Consider the following 19,908-nt stretch of genomic DNA (forward strand, 5'->3'; position numbering starts at 1 on the left):
CGGTGTATAGTTTTATTAGTGTAGATTTTTTTTTTCTTCCATCTGATTGGTTTCTGTGGATATTTGCCTCTGGTAAAATTAGTCAACGCAAATTCTGAGTTAGACTATTTGCCAGCACGTTGGCACTGCAGGTAGTTGGAAATAATTAGCATATACCAGAAAACAATCCTTGCGAATGGGACTGTCTATTAGTGGTTCGTTCACAGCAATTTTGCAGAATGGCTTGGTGATCATTGGAGTCCAACCCCGGCAGAAAAAAATAAAGCTGGATCATTTGCAACTCAAATGCAGATCGAAAGCTTCAGAATTTGAATAGAAATCTGTTTTTTTTTTGCGTCAAAAATCCAACTGTAACTCACTCGCATTGTAAATGAATGAATGACTCAATGCTTTTATTCCAAATGCACCTTTTTTGTACTCCTGCCACCGGAAGTTACTTTCACCCTCCCCTTTTAAGGATCGCCATCTGTCATCACCATGGCGACAAGACGCGGCCGGCAAGTCAACCCTCGGCGACGTGATGCACGATGGGGGTTGTCGTTTCGTTAAAGGTAAACTATATGATGACGAAACTGAGCTAAAGCGTTTCCCCGGTGACCTTCGCTGGTCGTGATCCGCGTTAGCTCCAAACGTGCGTTGCACCGTGACAGGACTTCCGTAACTCTCTGCCTTTTGTTGTTCTAAAAACTGAGAAACAAATGGCGTCTTCTAAAGCGGTAGCTTCAAGACCGCGGCCTGGGAGGACGGCCAGAAGAGCGAAAGAACCATCGCCAAAGTCCACACACAACTTGGAGGGGTGAGGGCTCCTTTTTTTTGCGTTCAGCGCTTTAAGCTGAGAAGGAACAGCGCCTCGCAACTTTGGTGTCAATCAACCAATGAGATTGGTGACATTGTGAGAATTGGATTGGACAAAACAGAATAATATTGGCGAATCAGCTGCTTGCATGATCAACTAACTCTTTCTAACTAAATGTCAATACAGAGGAATGATGCACATTTTCCTTCCTTCATTCATTCATTCATTCATTCATTCATTCATCCATCCATCCATTAATTAATTAATTAATTAATTAATTCATTCATTCATTCATTCATGCATTCATTCATTTTCCAGGTTGCCTGTCAAAATAATCAATGCCTATGAACATGCCGTCCAACTGCATGTTAAAGCTATTTTGGTCAGTTGATAAACGTGGGATAAATTGTGTGATTACTATAAAGCGTTTTTTTTCTAGCAAAAAGCCATTCGGTACCTTGTTACTCATACCATTTTGTCGTCAGCTTGAAAAAAACATGAATAAATAAATTATTCATATATATAAGCAAGTGAACAATGCTTCTGTACAACCCCAGCTGCAGGTGTACGACTGGTTGAGTTATTTGAATACCGCTTACGTGTGTGTGTGTGTCACATCACTTCTTAAGCCACCGTTAAATTGGATTTATTTATATGACATTGCTACAAAATGCAATTTGATGTGCAGTAAAATAACTAAATAAATAAATAAGTGACTAATATAATCTTGCAAGTGAAAGCCCTATTCAGTCAGCTGGTTTAACTGTTCTGCTGTCAACCTGGAAAGGCTGCGTCTACTTGATATAGTGAGATAAATTCAAGAAAATTAGTCACACCTATGACTCGCCCAAGTCTTACTGTGCATTACAAACCTACTCATCCTCCTAGAGCCTTTTCACATCTTGTCACAATAAATGTGGCAATCATTTTTACTTTTGATTTCAGGTGATAGACCAAGACAACGGCATGAAAAGGATACATTGTTTTATTTGGGGGGTTGTTTTCGGTCAATTATGTCATCATGGTAACTCGAAGTAAGTTTGATATTTAATGTATAGGTGCACCCTATGGCAGGCCCCAGACTTTAGCCCCTATCCCATTATTTTAATGTGTTTTTTTCCTTCCTTCCTTCCTTCCTTCCTTCCTTCCTTCCTTCCTTCCTTCCTTCCTTCCTTCCTTCCTTCCTTCCTTCCTTCCTTCCTTCCTTCCTTCCTTCCTTCTTTTCTTCCTTCCTTCCTTCCTTCCTTCTTTTCTTCCTTCCTTCCTTCCTTCGGTCCTCCCCCATTTGTTTTCTACCTAACCTAAATCCCTGTGTCCTTCCTTTCTTTCCCTGTTGTGCCCCCCCCCCCCTTTCTTTTACTTTCTTGTGTTAATCTCTAAAGCCTCCCTGCTGTAGAAATATTCACCATAAAACTATAATGACGTTTAGTATCAGATATTGTAAGGTGAATGCAAAGATCTGGGGGCTCTGAAAAAGTTGTCTGGAAAAGTTGACGTTAACAACGACAATGTGTAGGAATCCTGTACTCATGTCTCATTATACATTTTGCAGACTGCCAACAGAGACTCTGGTTAAGATTCTGTCACATTTGGATGCCGCAGCACTTCTCAGCATAAGCCACACCAATAAGCTGCTCCATCACCTTGCCAGTGATAAGTAAGTTTCATCCGGTGATAATTAATTACAATAGACGCTATATATTGAATCTGTTAGTACTGATACTTCTTTCGGAGTCATTTAAAATCTTGAACACATCAGGCAGAAGTGATACAATTGAGTAGAGTAGTTTATAATGCTACACATTAAATGTTGTGTTATTGGTGTTTATATCCCTGATATGTTGGGCATTGATAGCGTTTGACAACAATTTTGTAAGTGTAAGACAGTATCAGATCCATTTTGTCAAGAGACTATAAAAGCAAGCATGTATGTAATAGTCAAGTGCAATTTACTGTTTTTAGTTTTGTAATCTTACTAAGGCATGTACTATGTGCATTTGTGACATAGTAACTCAAGTCAAATGTCTTAGTAGCAATTCTTGGTAACAGTTTCCTGTGGGTTTTAACCCTTAACTGCAATCCTATGAAGATCATAAATGCAAACAGAAAAATCCCCTTTCTGAACCTACTTTAAATTTGTAGATGGTTAATGTGTGAGGGACCGAGCCGATCAAGCATGAGGACACAGTTGTAACTTTCAAAAAACTGGGTTTTTATTTCCCCAAAGTAACAAAGATTCCAAACAATAATTTTAGGGCCCTTAAAAGAGGTCAAATAAAGAAGCTAACTCAAGCCAAAAATATCAAAGTTAAACATAACAAAAAACCTCAAACTAACTACTCAAACAAACAAACAAACTGACCTGACATACAACAAACAAAGGGGCTTAAATACTGGCTGATCAGACCAGACTGACACACTGAGGAAGAGGGAAAGGGAACATCTACGCAACAACAAAGATAACTAAACACAGTTGGTTTAAGGATTAAACTTAAATGACTAATAACTAAAAATTAACAAAATAAACAAATCACAAAAGCAAAAGAAAGATTATGCCACAGAATTAAAATAAGGACTCCATGGTCTTCTCCCCCCTAGTGGAACTCCAGATGGTACCACCCAATCAGTGAGTCAATCAGGGATTGGAGTGTGCCAGCCAGAGTCCTCTGCTTCAGCCCAGTTGGAGGCACTCCCCACAACACCAAAAAAAGAAAACAAACAGATGTTAAGCATGTAACAAAATTAAATATACAAAAGTTAACCAAATGTGCGCGCTACAATTGGAACTAATGTACTCTAACATTGTTACACTAAAAACCAAACAAATCAATGTATTTATACTTCGGTATGTGAAAACTTAAAGTCAAAAAGTGGTTTGAGGGGTTACCGCCTGTGTGGCTGCAGGTGTGGCCATCACATAATGGTTAAGATTTTTTTGGAGGTGGCAGTTCATACTACTACTAAATGTGACCATCATCAGACTTCTGTATGAACGGGTCAAGACGGCAAGCGACCCGCATCCGCAGGTAACAGAAGGAGACGTCACAAAGCAGCGCGATGTTTACCGAAGCAATGGTGATTGTTTCTAGAAGTGTTCAAAAATTTTTGTTTTTTTAAATCCTTGACAAGAAAAAGAAATGCGGATACCGGCCGGCATCTCTCCTTGTTATTACTAGGAAGCTGTTGAGCAATGAGAGCCGACAATATTAAGACCATATCACAGCAAGACTAAAAAACTTAAGAAGAAAGCAGCACAGCTAGTAACAATTGGTCTTCTATGGAGCGCCGACTTCTACTGCTGTGTGTGGATGTGTACTGAGAGACAGGAGAGTGATGTGAAAGACGGATAAAATGCGACATGACCGTACAGACATCGGACGCTTTGAAAAAAATCTGATACGTATCTGAATTAGTACCACATATGGAAGTGGAACACATAATTTTTTTGTGTGTGTGTGTGTGAAAATATCAGAATTGGGCCATTCACAGTGCCATAAAAAAGACAGATATGGATCGCATATGGGCTAAGAGATCGGATTTTCGTCGCATTTACCTCCAGTGTGAACGGTGCCTGAGTCAATAGTGCAGTGACTCATATCTCATAGTTAATATTTAGGTTTAGGGCTGTAAATTCTTCATGATTTCCTGAGTAGGGTAAATTTGCATTAAGGATTGATTGATGGGCATATAAAACAGCTAACATAAGGAATTTTATTCTGTAGTAAATCAGGGAAACGTATATCCATCTGTCAGTCACATTTCAGTTCAGCCTTTTAATCCATAATACTTCCTGAGAAGTTGTGTTTTAACCTCTGGAAGTGTCGATGTATGCCATAGCAAGGCACTGCGTGTCAGCAGTTCTCAAGTGGACAAGGAAGAGAGTTTATTTAAAGGTTAAAACAAGATGGTGCACACTAGAAAGTCTGGTGTGCATTTCAAGCTGGAGAGACTCACACAGGCAAAAAGAGGCAATTAGAGAGATTTATTGACACAAATTAGAAAAGTTTTCTGGCGCTTGGATCCCGGCAGAAGACGTGAAAGCTGAGAATGTCTGTGAGCTTGGATGTTCATTTTAGGACATCCATGGGAAAAATACTCTTGTACATACTGCCCCTGTTATTACCTTTTCCCTGAATAATGTTTTTCTTTCTCCTATAGATTGTAGTTTGTCGTTCTGTTGCTGTTACTCGTCTCTCTGTCTTTTACACGGTGTGAGCGTTGGAATCTGAAGACAAATTCATTGCTCGTACCCACAAACAGATATTTTTTTAAAGTTTTATCTATTAGCGTATTAATTCTGCTATCTAATTAAATTGTTAAATATTAAATACTACTTGCTAACCCAGTATAGTAGGTCAAACCCATACTACAGCCCCGTTCATTTAGATCAGTCTAAATATCCTCCAGGGCTGCATGAGTAGAATAACTCAAATTGGATCATTTTTCCCTCTGCAGTTTAAGTTTAAGAGGAAAATGTTTAGTCTCTCTAAAAAGTAATAATGTTTTCAAGTGTTTTTTTTTTTTTATCAACAACAGTCTTTTAATCCTCTGGTACTTCCAATGCTCTTCATGCAGTGCCCTCTGGAAGAAGCTATACATCGCTGAGGTTCGCAACGATAAAAAGCAAAAACATAAGATCGTGAATGTCCAGCTTCCGGCCAAGAAGACTGGGGATCATGCTGCGGGCTACTGGAAACAACTTTATTTCAAGACAGTAGCACAGCGTGACATGAAAAAATGGAAATGTCTTCTTGGACCCATCAGCAGTCATACCGGTCTGCCAAGCCGAACAGAGCGAGTCCTCAGGTACTGTAAGAAGGAGAGAAAACAGCGCTTTAAAGAAGCCTTTTAAATGACAAACATGGTGTGTTATCTGTTGGATATTGCAGCGCTTGTGGTCAGGCAGGAGTCACTTAAGTGGGATGACAAGTGATGTTTGAGAGATCATTGAGCTAATTGAGAACACATTAAGTTCTTGGTAAAAAAAAAAAAAAAAAACTTGAGCAATTTTTCAGGGATCACATAGGTTAATTTCTTTATTTCATTTTATCCTTGCGCATCAAAACAGTTTTTCGGCTTTTAGTGTTTCTACTTGTTTTCCTCAACTTTGAACTGAGCTTTTAAGAATTCCGCCCTCATTAGAAGAAAAAAAAAAAAGAGTAAAAACTTTGTAAATTCAGCCTTGCTGCTGAGAAGGTTCAAGGGCAGACGCAAGAGACAATCTGCCTGCAATCCAAAACACAGCGTGGCTTGTTTTTCATATCGCGTGCACTTAATGACATTTTCTTATTAAAGGTGAGAGAGAAGGTCTGCGTCTGAGTGTGCCGTCTGCACAGAGGGGATAGCGGCACGCAGGCGGGGAGGGGAGCTCCTCCAGCACCTCCACTGCGGTTTTCTGCTGTGTTTTTATAACCCCTGATTAGAAGCTGTGCAGCACTCAATTTTTAGTTCTGAAGCAGTTGTTGTGCTACAGAAGGGTGGAAGTAGAAATAATTGTGTTCTTTCCAGAGGCTGTCGGAATTGTTGAAATAAATTACTTAGCCCCCTCAAACCCTCACTGCCAACACACACACACGCAGACGCACACGCCGCCATCTCTTCCCTCCCTCCTTCATCCCACCAGCTGAGACAATTCCCTACAGGGGGTTTTGTCTGTTAGAGACACTGAGGAGCATGCGATTTACCTTGGTAATAATCATTTCGCAAGACATCACACACGCAGACGTCGCAGAGTGAAATCCCCTGGGTCATGCCGGGCGTCCTGGGCTGCTCCAGTTTTTAAGCTTTGTTCCTCCACTTAATTGATATTGGTGGTGGCTCAGCGAGAAGCCGGCTACATCACAGTGGGGGCAGTCGTGAATCACAGTTTAGACAGAATTGGATCAAGAGATTTATCACAACAGCTGCCGTTTCATTTCATTCGCTGCACATCATTTCATTAGTCAGAATGGCTTAAAAGGAGTCGTGCGATTCTCCGCCACTGGCAAAGGAAGTGTTTCTGCCATTGGGGTTCACAATTCTGCTGATATTTAAAAAAAAAAGCTGCAGTCAGCGTGCGGCCAGTTCTGTCCATTTTGTTTGCCCTGTGTTTAAATCTTGTGAAATTTATTTTTGTTTGTGCAGGAAATAGGAGCTAAACTCCTACATGCTAATATGCCACTACCCAACTCCTGCTGCTTCGTTTCAGCATTGTGTTATCCTCCTCTAGAAACTTGCACATCACCTGGGAACTGACCGTCACTGATACGTCTGGACGTGAGAGCACATTGGAGCTGAGCGGGTGCCATTTCTCTGAAACTTCACTAACACTGCGCTGGTGCGGTGGAGCCTGCTTGCCCAACTTCGAACAGATTTCCAGCCTTCAACTTCACGGCGTCAGGAGGATTGCCCTCAGCCGCCCTGGACTAAAAAAGTAAAGAGAGTGATAGCATCCAGTTCAACCCTCTTCTCCCTCTGTCCTCTCATCTCTTTGTGAAATCAGCTGTGCTCCTTGCTTGCTTCGACAGACCCGGCTGCAGATCCCTGATGGCAAACTTGGACATGCAGTCTCTAACTAGAACCCCGCAGGTCATTGGACAAGACCAACTAGTGCAGCTGAAGTTGTTACAGCCTGGAATCATCGTTGGTCTTTGGAGGGTAATACTTTTTTCAGGCAGCAGTGGTATTTCTCTATTATTATTGATTGTATCCAATCATCTGAACGTGACTGATTCGGCCTGCTGAATTACAGGGTATGCATGTGATGACTCTTTTTTTTGCAGGACCAGGGCTCAGTAGCCTTCATCATGTTTACCCTCCACTTCTACAAGCTAGTGGAAAGAAGCATTCAGGGATCTTCTGATTGGTAGGCTGCAATGCATTTCTACACTGTATGTTTGTTTTTTCTGCAGCTGTATGTTTTTATCAGTATCTTTTATATTTTGTCATGTCACAGCCAAAACCTTTCATAACATGTATGTGTAAGGCAGACACTAATTACAACATTGTAAAGCGGAAAGAAAAACACGCAAGGTTTGTTTTCTTCTTGTTTTCTTTTACGAAACTTACTATCTAAAAAGTGTGACATATGTAGGAATAATCAGAGACCAGGAGCTCAAGCTGGAGAATCTATTAACACCGTCTGTTACTATTAGTCATGAACTCAGATTAGCAAAAAGAGCAGCATAAGAACTCCTATTTTCCAATTGATACAATACCTTACGTGGACAGAGCGGCCATGTGGAAGAACATACTTTGGTGCGATGAAACCAACACGAAACTTTCTGGCCCACATGCAAAACAGTATTTGTGGTGAAAAAACGAACACTGTACATCACCCTAAAAGCAATCATCGTGGATACATTGAAACATGGTCGAGCAAGCATCATGTTGTGGGACTGTTTGCCCTTCATCAGACATAGGGAAACTAGTCAGGTTTCACATGGGTACAGCTAAAAACGGGGCAATGCTGGAAGAAAATCTGCCAAAGGGCTGATGGTGCAAGACGGGTACAGCTTTTAAGACGTGCCGTCGTAATTGCAGCAAAATTGCATTGCGTCTACAAAGTGTTCACTTAGAGGAGCTGAAAACGAATATGCGCCACTCTCTCAGAATTTTACTTCGAAATTATTTATAAAATCACGTTTCATTTTTCTTCCACTTCCACAAGCTTCGACTTCTTAAACGTTAGTCTAGCGCATATGATCCCAGTAAAACATGAAAAAAATGAGAAACTGTTCAGTATTTTTGCAAGGTACTGTATATCCCAATCATGTGGTCATGAACTACGTTGAAATGATGCTGTAGGTGAAGATGCCAGTTATGCTCTCTGACCTTTGTCTAATACATGTTACATGCTATTTCACACTGGAGCTGCTGTGATAGGTTGAATATGACAGTTTGATCACAAAACAATGAAAACCAAAACTTTCAGTCACTGATGTTGGTTGATATACTATGGATATAGCACCCTCTACTGGTGATTTCAAACCATTTAGGATAATTGCAGCATCTCAGGGCTTTAGTCCTTCAAACACTGCTCCAAAATGCCCTTGTAATGAAATACCTGTTTTAGTTTTCTCCCTTTTTCATTCAATCTCTTACATTTTCTCTGCTTCAGTTCCTATGTAGAGCCAATCACCCAACCCCCTTTTGATGACATAGACCCTGAATACGGTCTCCATGGTTACCAACTACACATTGTTCTCTCCAGCACCGTACGCAAACTCATGTCTGAAAGCTTTTCCCAGCTCTTTTGTCGCAGAGGTAACCTATTTCCGTTTATAATCCCAAAGCCGCACTGCACTGGCTTACACGTCTACTAAAAATCAGGTGAAATTGTGAAGAATTAAAGTGCTGTTATTTTCCTCTTTTTTTTTTTTTGGTCTCTTTTAAACTCTGAGTTTGTGAATGTTTGTACACATCAAGAGACTTTCGTTTCACTCTTCAGTCCTTATAGATACAGATGCTTGTTTGGTGCCTGCAAAATTGTGTAATCATTGCACAACTTGCGAAGGGACATTTATCCAAATATTGTATGTATATATTTTCCACCTGTATGTGTAAATTCAAAACTTGTGCACCCAGTTCTTCTTCTATTTTTATTTAGAAAAGTCCGCCCAGAACAAAGAATGCTTGAGTTAAATTATTAAAAGCCCAACGTTTATGCTGCTGATGAGTGTATGCAAACTCCTGACCTCAACTCTAGATCTGCTGAGCAAGCAGAAAAGTTAGAAGAGACAATAACACCTCTGCCTCTATAGCTCAACGGTAATAAACTTAGTAAGGCCCATCTTCATGTTGTATGCTTATTTTTCAACATTTTGACATTTTATTTCTCTAGTTAAGAATCTTCCAAGCCAGTCTAGCCAACCTTAGGCCTTTTTCTATAATCTATTTATAAATTTGAAATACCTCTTATTTAAGCCATTGTGTTTCTTGAAAATAACCCCATTTTCTTTAAGTACTGAAAGCCTTTTAAAGTTTTTAATAGCTGCTGTAAGCTTTTCATGCTTTAAATTATTTTCAAAGGATTGTTTTAAAAAAAAAATCAATGGTATACATAGACACTTGGAAATACAGGTGATTTTGGAAGTGATTTAGTTGAATAAATATTTCCTTGTTACATGTTGTCTGGACAGCGGACATCTGTGATGGGCTCATCCCGCTCACTGCCATCAGCAGAACGGACTCCTCACAGCACACCCAGCTGTCCGGCAGCCTCACCCTGCCCTGGCAGTGCGAGGCCTTGGAAGGCGCAGTGGAGGTACCGCTGCTCATTTATGGTTTTATGCTGAAATAAAATGCATTGTCAGAGTACAATGGTCACAGTTTTGTTGCAAGGCCCCGAGTACAAAACACAAGACAAACGAGAAACATTATAAATATAAGCATTTGTCATTTATCAGGAATGTTGCAACGAACCAAAGGAAAAAAGACATTTTATATGTACAGAAAAGTACATGCAGGACCAAATGAGTTGAGCAGACTGTTTTGTTGATTACAACAATTGCAGTTTGATTTTGTTAAAAACAACCTCCACTCATATTGAGATGTATTAACCTTGGTTTTGTCAAACCAAAAGTTATATAAGTCCTGACCTTCTTGCATATATTTATATTCACAACAGGAATTCTCAAAACTGCAAACCCCAAAACCAAATGACGTACTGGAAGGAATGACGCAGCCGGTTGTTTAATCCTGAGTCAAGCGACTGGGGCAAAAAGCTTCAAACTTTTAGCAAAGCTATTCCCAGTTGGCAGACCGGTGTGCACTAACAACAGTAGCCCCCACTGTCTGTGGTCATGGAAACCCTGCCGTCTTCAGGTGTCAGCCTTTCTTTCAAGGCGCTGGGCACTAATCTCACCTATTTGTCCAGAAAATTGGATGTCTGCAAACAGGGACACAACAGTTGCTTAGTCAGGTGGTTAGTTCAGAGGTGAAACCTTTTTTTTTTTTTTTTTTAATGGTAGCATCTTTCACAGTAAACACGTTCCACAAAGTATGTAGATTGAGCTGGGTTGTCACTCTTTAAGTGAAATAATCTCATCACAAAGAGATTTCCCGCAGTTTGCCACCAGCTCTACCTTAATGAATCGCATTGACCAGACCATGCATTTTTTTTACATTGGCTTGACTAAAAGATTAAATAATAAATGAGGCCCCCGAGGACCACATGTGGGGCCCAGGAGCCTGTTCTAAGAAAAATCACAATCCACCAGTGAGCTGCATCTAAAGCTTAATTTTATTCCGTCACTCTTCCTCTTTATTCACTCTTGCATTTATGTAGATTTAAAAACGACAATATCTGTAACAAAGCATGAAAAATATTCTTATTTTACATAAAGTTAAGATAAACCCTGGGTTTTCAGTTCAGAGGTCAGTACTGGTAGCCCTTTGTATGACACAACACCAATGATGTAGCTATTGTTTCAAAAAGGTTGGTAAACCCTTGCTTTAAAGCATTCACACAAAAATTTAACACTGTGTATGTATGCTAATAGCAGATGTCATGTGAACAGATTTTTTTATATATATATATTAGATTTTGCCCGATTTGAACTTTATCAGATTAAAGTTGATAAAATATTGTATTTTCACTTTTCATTCTAACTTTTTGCACTGAAATGGAAGCACTGATCAATTGTTGTGGCTGGTTGGTAGGGAGATAAATGCCTGCAACTTAAGACAGCAACATAAGTGTCTGTAGTGTCACCTGCAAACTGATGTGGTAAAACTAAAAGGTGCGTGCTGATTCATGTTTGCTTTGCAACACTTTGCCAGAATTGCTGCATCCTGTCTCTGACGCTGCTGGACGAGTTCAGGCAACCCCTCAGGTGTATCACTACTCCCGTTTCCATGGAACTGGAGAGGGCGGCTGTCTCTTATGACTATGATGGTGCACACTATCTCATCCAATATGAGGACCCAGACATGCAGGTGAAGATGCAACTTGTGAAGACAAAGGAGAAGAGGCACTTTGTCATCAGTTTAATTGTCTATGTGAGCGTTGGTTTTGTCAACAAGCATTTCGGCAGAGATTACTGATTGATGTGAATCTCTGCTGTGTTTTAACGTGGTGAGTGATTTTACGGCCGCTGCTCATTCTGTTCATTCTGTGGAAAACTGTAATATGAAGTGTAAAGTCAACCACAGGGCCTTGTTGCCCACTCAGTTAATGCTATAAAGTATCCAGCACTGAATAAATAGTGTGACTGAAACCCTGGCAGCTTTCTATTTCTTTTCATTTTCACACTTATAACTGGATAACAGTAAGGAAGATGAAAATAGAGTGTTGAAAAAACATTTGAATTTTCAGACTTTTTTCCCTTTGTATTGTCAAAAGGCTCCATCCATAAATCCATCTATCTAGCCAGGCAATTAGCACGCCAGCCTAAACACTGTAGAAATATCTGCTATACATTATTTATGTGCTCTTGAGATTTGAGCTTGGAAAGATATGGCAGCTTAACTCAACAATATTGAAGGAACGTTGGATGTCATTAAAACTCTCTCTAAATAAAAACATTTTTTTTCGCAGCACAGAAGCATAGAGGTAGATTTAAGAGAGAATATTTTAGATTATGTTCATTATTGTGTTAGGAGTCAAATGATGTCCATCTTTCATATTATGCACTAATTTGGTATAGTACAACAATTTCATATAATGTGATGCCTATCCATTTGGTATCTTCTATATACTTTTATCTGACAGACTATTATTTTATCACTCAGCTGCAAAATTAGGTAACCCAGAAACCTTTTGACTATAATTCTATCCCCTCACCTTTTTTTTTGTTTTTACCTACCAAATAAAAATGTCTGGAAAATCAATTTGTAGATGGTCTTGAAGTGTTGCAGGCCAATCTCAACAATGAGGCTTGTAATTGATAGGGTATCTGCTTCCAGGGCTCAGGGTTAGGGGTTTAAGTCCCTCCTGGGTTGTTTCATGCAATTTGTTTTGATTCATGAATTCTTATGAGACTGTACTCTGACAGGATTTGTTCATACCTCATGTTTCAAAATTCTGAAGAAATAATTAGATATCTTTGACATTGTGGCACTGTCGTTGCTTGTAAAGACGGGGGGATAAGAGATTTTTTGGAGAATAGGATGTCTTTTAAGATCTTTACAGTCTTGTAAAGAAGAACTGCAGACAAGAGGAACAACCACCAATAAACTTAAAATACAGGGTACAATCCTCTGAGGGGCCTTGGTGATTTATCTCAATATTCGCACCGTTGCTTTTTTAACACGAGGGGACGCTCTCAGTTCTGAACAATTTATTTGTTCGGCACTTTGTTTTTATGCCAGCAGCAACTTTTTAATAACGTAGGTGATGCATAAAATATTTTAGAGGCAGCTGGATGCCGCGCTGTCAGGAATGTTACTGTTGCACTCAGTTACTGTAGAGTTTAATGGTGTTCCATAGTCGGAGACCCACAAGTTTAATAAAATAATTAAACCGAATGAAAGCAATAATGTATTCTTTATCAAAATTTGTAACGTGTATTTGAACACGAATGTGGTTCACGACACCTGCAATTGATCGGAAGCGACAGTTGCTGGAGTTGAAATATCCAAACCTTTGTGTCTTGTCACCTTGCGACAACCAATCAGGAACTGGATGTGGCTGCGACGTGGGGTGAAGGACTGCAATTTTCATTCAACATGGAAGAAAAGCTGACAGTGGCGGTCTGTGGTCAGCCTGAGTTGTATGATTGAACCAATTACCACTACTGAGACAAGTACAGAAAGGACCAAGCTTGCAGAAGAGTGAGTGAGGAGGCTGGAGTGGCAGTTAAGTGAAAGCGACACTAGATAGCAACATTGTACTGCGGTATTTCTGGCTTGTCACCAGCTGTGCAATTGCTGACGTCTGCCATGTGAACTGCCAGCAATTGTCAGGCGAGCGACAGCACGCAAAAGTACCGACATTGTGGCCAAATTTGCATTCGGTGTGAACGCACCTTTATAACTGGAGGAAAAGTTAATGTCCGCAAGCCCTAGAACAACATCCCAACAGTAATGTACGATGATGGCAGCATCACTTTTTGTATGTTTTTCTTTACCTCTGGAGGGAGGGAGTTCACTTTACAAAATAAATTTAACAATGAAATAATATAATGTGGATACAATCAAGAATCATCTCATGAAATCACCCAGCCAATTTAAGCTTCTGTGCTGAGCATATTGCCAATTAAGTTAGAAAGTGACTTAAGGAGAACAAAGTCAGTGTTTTGGAGTGGGAATCATAAAGCTTTGGTCTCAGTCCCATAGAAAATTTTTCAACAGAGTTGAAAAAGTGTGTGTGTGGCCGAGGTGGCCTACTAACCTGACTCAGTTTACATAAAACTATTGTGAGAAGCTAGTGGACGGAGTTCCAAGTCTACAGATTGAAAACAAATGCCAGCAGTTAGAAAGGAAATGTGTGTAAACTTCTGAATTTGAAGAAAGTAAAAATAAAAATGTTAAAAACGTGTGGTACTTTTGGCCCTTCGTGATGCACAATCTCATTAGCTAATGTTATCTATTGTTTAATTAATTTATTATTTTCCATAAGATAAAGAATGGCACCACATCTATTTTTCCATCCATTTCCATGGAAATGGATCTGTTTTTCTTTTTGCACAAATAGAAAACTAAAATCAGAATTGGCTCAATTGCATTGCCAGATGTAAGCTTATCCTTTGCAGAGGAAAACAGGGCTGCTGTCCTTACTTTGGGCATCTTTGGCCCAGCCATAGAATTAATTTCGAAGCAGTTGTTTGAAATTGTTGCTATGCTGATGATAGACCAATATTGCTGATGGCTAAACAAATATAAAACTGCAGAACTCGGGATAATAAAAAGTGTGAGACAGCTGTTACTTTTTTGCAGATAAGTCTATTGGCACTTTGAAAAAGCTTTTTTTGTCCATCATTTGCACTAGATTACTAAACTATCTAAATAAATTATCCAGAGAAAAATAAGGGGAGACTACATACAGGTTATTTTTTTTTTTTTTTTTATCTCAGGCTTCAATGCTAAAATGAGACATTAGCTATGATAATATGTATAGATCTTGGTCCTATATGGTATTAAATTGCTTTAGAAATAAAGCTGGATTGGATTGGATGAAAGGCTGGGGCAAATGTCAGGGCTCCTAAACTTATTGTATTTGCTATATTCCACAGCCAAATTACTTTTCACTCATATTCAAAGCTGGACTTTATTTGACATTGCAGAATACCACAAACAGCCTCCACATGCCATAGAGTCATACAGAAAAAGTGTTGGGCATGTAATAAACTGACAGATAAAATGCAATTGCCATCCCTGGACTTTAATAACACCTACCATTTATGACTTTTCCAGTTGACATACATTTCCATCTCAATGACCTTCATGCCGCTGTTTGCTGTCATCATCATCTGCTGCAAACTGGCAATTCTTCATTCCTTTTTATATGACAAAAGCCGGACCCAAGGTTAATGTGTGTCGGTAATGGTCTGGCAAAATATGAGTCAGTTATTCATGTGTTTGAGTCACATAATGGCTGAAAATGGCTCACAGGTGCTGCTGAGGCAAAGGACTGCAAAGCCCAAAGTTTGTTTTTGCAGAAAGTAATAAGTTATCCAAGTACATTTATTATTCTATATAAAATGTATATGATAAATAAATATGCAGTAATGCAGTAGAGGTCTATTTAAATATAATTTTTGAAAAGGCAGTTGTCCAGCAGAGGGCTCTCTTTGGTAAACAATGAGCTTTCTAGTCAGCACTGTTTTCACTCTCTCTGTGCTGTCATTCCAACAAAAGCTCCAAACAAATATTTCCTCTTACTCTTATTAGCACAATGCTAATCTCCTCTCAGTACAGCACTAATTTTTCTTAATTATTCTACAAGCCTCGTATTATATCTAAAACATATGAAAAACACCACACCAACAATAAAAGCAACATAATCCGCAAGAAAATGCCGTTTTGTGCAAACGTAGTGGTGCTATGCTTCATTAAACTCATCTTTCTTAGTTTCTCACAGGCTAATCTTGGAAGAAAATTGCTTCCATTTTTAGCCTTTAATTCTCTCCCTTGTGTGTGACCAGCCGGGCACACAAACGATTCAACCTCACAGGCCACTGACACAGTTCTCATTTAGTCCTCAGTCAGCTAAAGAAATTTAACAGCAGGGAGATTAACCGACACCATTGTCTTAATTTTAATGTAAATATTCTTTCTTCTCAAGGTCCTGGAGGTAGCCACAGTCTCTTTCCGAAACATGTGGGTGCGTTGTCCTTACAAATCCTTACAATTAATATTCCATATTTATTGTGTTGTTGGGTTGATGAGATGTCCGTGAAGTTAATTGTGCATATAATAACCACCGCAACATCTGCGACAACAGCCTAAAACGTCTTTGCCAAAATCCTCTCAAGAGGAGATCCATAATCAGGCAAAACGTGATTTGTAGATACTACAGAATAACAGATGGCCCCAGCCCATTACAATGCAGGACATGAACTATTTCATAATTATGCTGTAGTTACTGCACACAACATTGTCATTTTCTTTCACCTTGTTCTGACACCCTTTATATTCCTGCCGGGAAGAAGAGCGGAGGAACTGAGAAAGCTTCTGGGGATCACAGTAATAAATAGTAAAGGTTAGATAAGGGTTGGAAAAATCCCAGTTTATTGTTCCCGTTATAATATCTGTTGGTTATGCTTTCACAGAGGCAAGAGTTGGATTAATTTGGTGTACAGGCTACTCCTACAGTTTTTCCCGATATGTATGAAAGAGTATTAGGGTCATTAGGGTCTTAAAATTCTGATTTCAATCTCAGAATTCTGATTTTAATCTCAGAATTTTCACTTTATTCTGAGAATTTGGACTTTAGTCTTCAGAGAAAAAAAAATTGTGAATTCTGAGAAAAAAGTCAGAATTGAATAGGCTTTTTTCTGTGTTTTTTTGGAATGGTTATTTTTTATTTTTTGAATGGTCCTAATCGTCTTCCACAGTCATGGCCCCTGGCAGATCTAAGAGAAGAGAGGAACAACCATAATTCTTGACAAAGATGCATTTTAGCTTCAGGGAAGAGCCCAGGTCAACACAAAGCATCTCTGACAAGACAATAAAAGTAGGAGCTACACAAAAAAGCCCTCTCCTGCAAACAGAAACAAAATAAATTCAGTGGCAAAGCATGATCAACATATGCATACAACTAAACAAAAATACAAACAACCACACGCCTAAAGGTTACACAGGACCATATGTGATGACAGTGAATTGGCCTAAAGGCTCAGTGAGGCAGCTTCTCTGTGTTTTTACAGGCCACCACTGGCTGCATTGCTGGAGGGGAAGCTGTAGAGTAGGCAATCGATTAAAGATGGAGGAGTGAAACCTAAGGCTCAGCACAGCACTCATAAGTATCAATAAACACAGTCCTCAGGCAAATGTGAGACTGCAACGCATGAAAACATAACCACATTATTTTCAGAAGAAGTCCCAAGGCACCACATTTTCACGTCTTATGGCCAAAACACAAAAGACCTGAAGCTTGACTTGAGTTTTATTTTTTTTTTATGGTTAGTCTGAATAATTAATTCCTACCTTATTAAGTCTTGATTCATAATACCAATAAAGCACAGGAACAAAAGAGCCGTCATGAGTTTAAACCATCACAGACAAAGTAGTGGATTCTGAGCATACCTCAAATGACATTACTGTGTTCCCTCTTAATAGTTGAGTATCTCCGGTGATGGTCATTTAACCTCCTGGAGAGGAAGTAAACAGGATTGATCACTTCTTGCTTACAGGCAAACAGGCCCAGCATCCACATCTTCTTTCCTGAAGAGCTTTGTAGCAGCGAGAACAGATGGTAAAGCATTGGCAAATCCACATGCATGTTAAAATTTAGGACTCCAAATATGAGTTTACCTTGATTTTCACTGATCAGAGAAAGGAGCCCGCTTCATCGTCAATGAAAAATGACTTTAAAAACGCAAAACCCTGTCATAAATGAAAGCATGTCCTTTTTGGCCTATAAATTTCCTTGAGAGTCATTCTCTAGAAATGTCACTTCTCTTCTCCACATGCGCTGGGATTTAAGAAGACTAGATAGACTAGATCAGAGTATCTAGGACAAATAATTCAACTCTGTGATCTTCTTTTGTCTCGCATATTACAGTGGGGCTGTAATAGGAGGAAAGAGATGGCATGTGTCAGCACATTATGTAGTACATTGTTGAAACACTTCCTGCAATTTAATGGTTAGCTAGTTTTTATTCTCACAATAACGTCCTGAGTCACTCGGGTCTCAGTGCAGCCATTAGTTGGACAGGTAAGGTGCAAGTATTTTCTTTTGTCACGTTGCCTCTGAGTGCTGGGTAAAAAAGCCACATGTTTATCAGTATGCAAAGGACTGAACTTAAGCAGGCTAAGCTAAATGCTTTTATTTCATAGGATCTAGTTGCATTAGATTGCAGCTTAACATAGAACACTTAATTGGTTTCTTAGTATTTGTTGTGCAACTATAAAAAAATGGTATCTAAAGTAGGAGACATTCTCTGCTTTCAGGTTACTCATAAAACTACCCCAAATTACTGTATGTGCCTTGATTAAAAAAAAAGACACCCGAAGTCAAAGCAGAGAAACATCAATGTGGAACAAGACAAATGTAACAAAGCAAAGCCTTGTTGATAAAACTCAGATGGCTTTACTTAATGTGATTTAAAAAAAAAAAATGTTTTTTTTCCTGTGGCATGCAGATGACAGGCAAAAGCCCATTAGTCAAGTCAAAGAGAATTTGTGTTTAGACCAATAAAGGCATTGTTATCTGCCAAAGAGTTTTCCTACAGTAGTTGAGCAAATGCCCTTGAATAATCGAACTAGTAATATTGCTTTTATGCTCCTGTTATACAGGAGTAAAGACCTGAATTTTTTTGCATGATGTGAAGATACTTTAATCTTAATGCTGACGCCCCAGCATGTCTTTAAAAGCTTAAAATGTGGTCAACCTCAGTTACTGCTGTGGGGAAGCTTCGTTATTATAAGATCTCATGGATATCCATCTTAGACCTATGACCCAAGATGCTTTGCGTGGATTACATTTGCAACCAGTCAACCAGCTTTTGGTCTTTCACATGGCAAGTTCGTATTAAAAGATCCAGAAACATGAGCTTTTACACTTTAATGATCATAGCTACATACAAGATATTTTTTCAAAGTTTAGGATGGCGTAAAAAAATTGACTATGCATATGAACATATTTATTACAGAACAGAGTTTAAAATTTGCTGCAATCTGTGTAAATATGTTTTTTATGTTTTTAAAATGCTTAGTGCACATTAAATGTTCTGACTATTTAGTCATTATTGCATGCACCTTGTGTCTTATCTGATCTGCTCACAAGCCAAATGGTTCTCTTCTCTGTTGGGCGGGTTCAGTCGGACCATAATACAGTGTAAAGATCTTTCTCCTTTGACAAACATACAAGGTTGTTAGTGAACACTACAAATTAAAATGGCACTCAGGTGTTGATTCCTTATTTTTTAGTAACTTATAGAAAATATTCAACTGATCACAAGAGGAATCTCTTTTCAATGCGGCTACTAGGTTAAGAGAACCTGCTGAATCCACAAGTTGAGCTTCATTTGAATAGGTACAGCCATGGACAAAACATTTGATTACTGAACCAGAGAAAAAAAGAAACTTAGCTGAACTGCAGTCAGTTAAAAAATACAGACCAAGACATTATTATCTACAAAACAAACCACTTCAATAAAATGTCTGGAAGTTGCAAACACAATGAATCTTACAGAAATACCAATATGTCAATTGTGTAATCCGTTTATCTAATTCAAATGCTACTAAGATGCATTTTTGTGCTCCTAACTAATAATTACATCACTGTTTACAAGGATCATAATCATCTTTAATGTGCCTGTATAAATTATACATCCTACATGTTTTATAGCATTTGCGCAAAAAGTTTATATAGTAAAGGCTTATTGTGCTAAACTCTGCTATGTAACACTGTATATATTATATTTCAGCATATGTAATAAATGACAGTGATCTATGTTTGCTGATCTACCCATGCCTAGCTTGTTGTTATTCCAGGAAGTGTATATTGGAGACAAGACTGACACTGA

The 19,908-nt window shown here is 38.9% G+C and overlaps 1 protein-coding gene across 1 annotated transcript; it reads left to right on the forward strand.

The window, feature by feature from the left end:
• The first annotated feature begins 500 nt into the window (after positions 1-500).
• fbxo15 (F-box protein 15) lies at positions 501-11,993 on the forward strand. Its single transcript, XM_012857346.3, has 9 exons — positions 501-796; positions 2,349-2,453; positions 5,372-5,602; positions 7,005-7,208; positions 7,303-7,432; positions 7,558-7,640; positions 8,895-9,040; positions 9,916-10,040; positions 11,558-11,993. The coding sequence occupies exons 1-9, from the start codon at positions 699-701 to the stop codon at positions 11,819-11,821; spliced, it is 1,386 nt and encodes a 461-aa protein (XP_012712800.2). The 5' UTR covers positions 501-698; the 3' UTR covers positions 11,822-11,993.
• The last annotated feature ends 7,915 nt before the right edge of the window (positions 11,994-19,908 follow it).

Source organism: Fundulus heteroclitus, chromosome 21, assembly GCF_011125445.2.
Source record: "Fundulus heteroclitus isolate FHET01 chromosome 21, MU-UCD_Fhet_4.1, whole genome shotgun sequence".
Classification (NCBI taxonomy): domain Eukaryota; kingdom Metazoa; phylum Chordata; class Actinopteri; order Cyprinodontiformes; family Fundulidae; genus Fundulus; species Fundulus heteroclitus.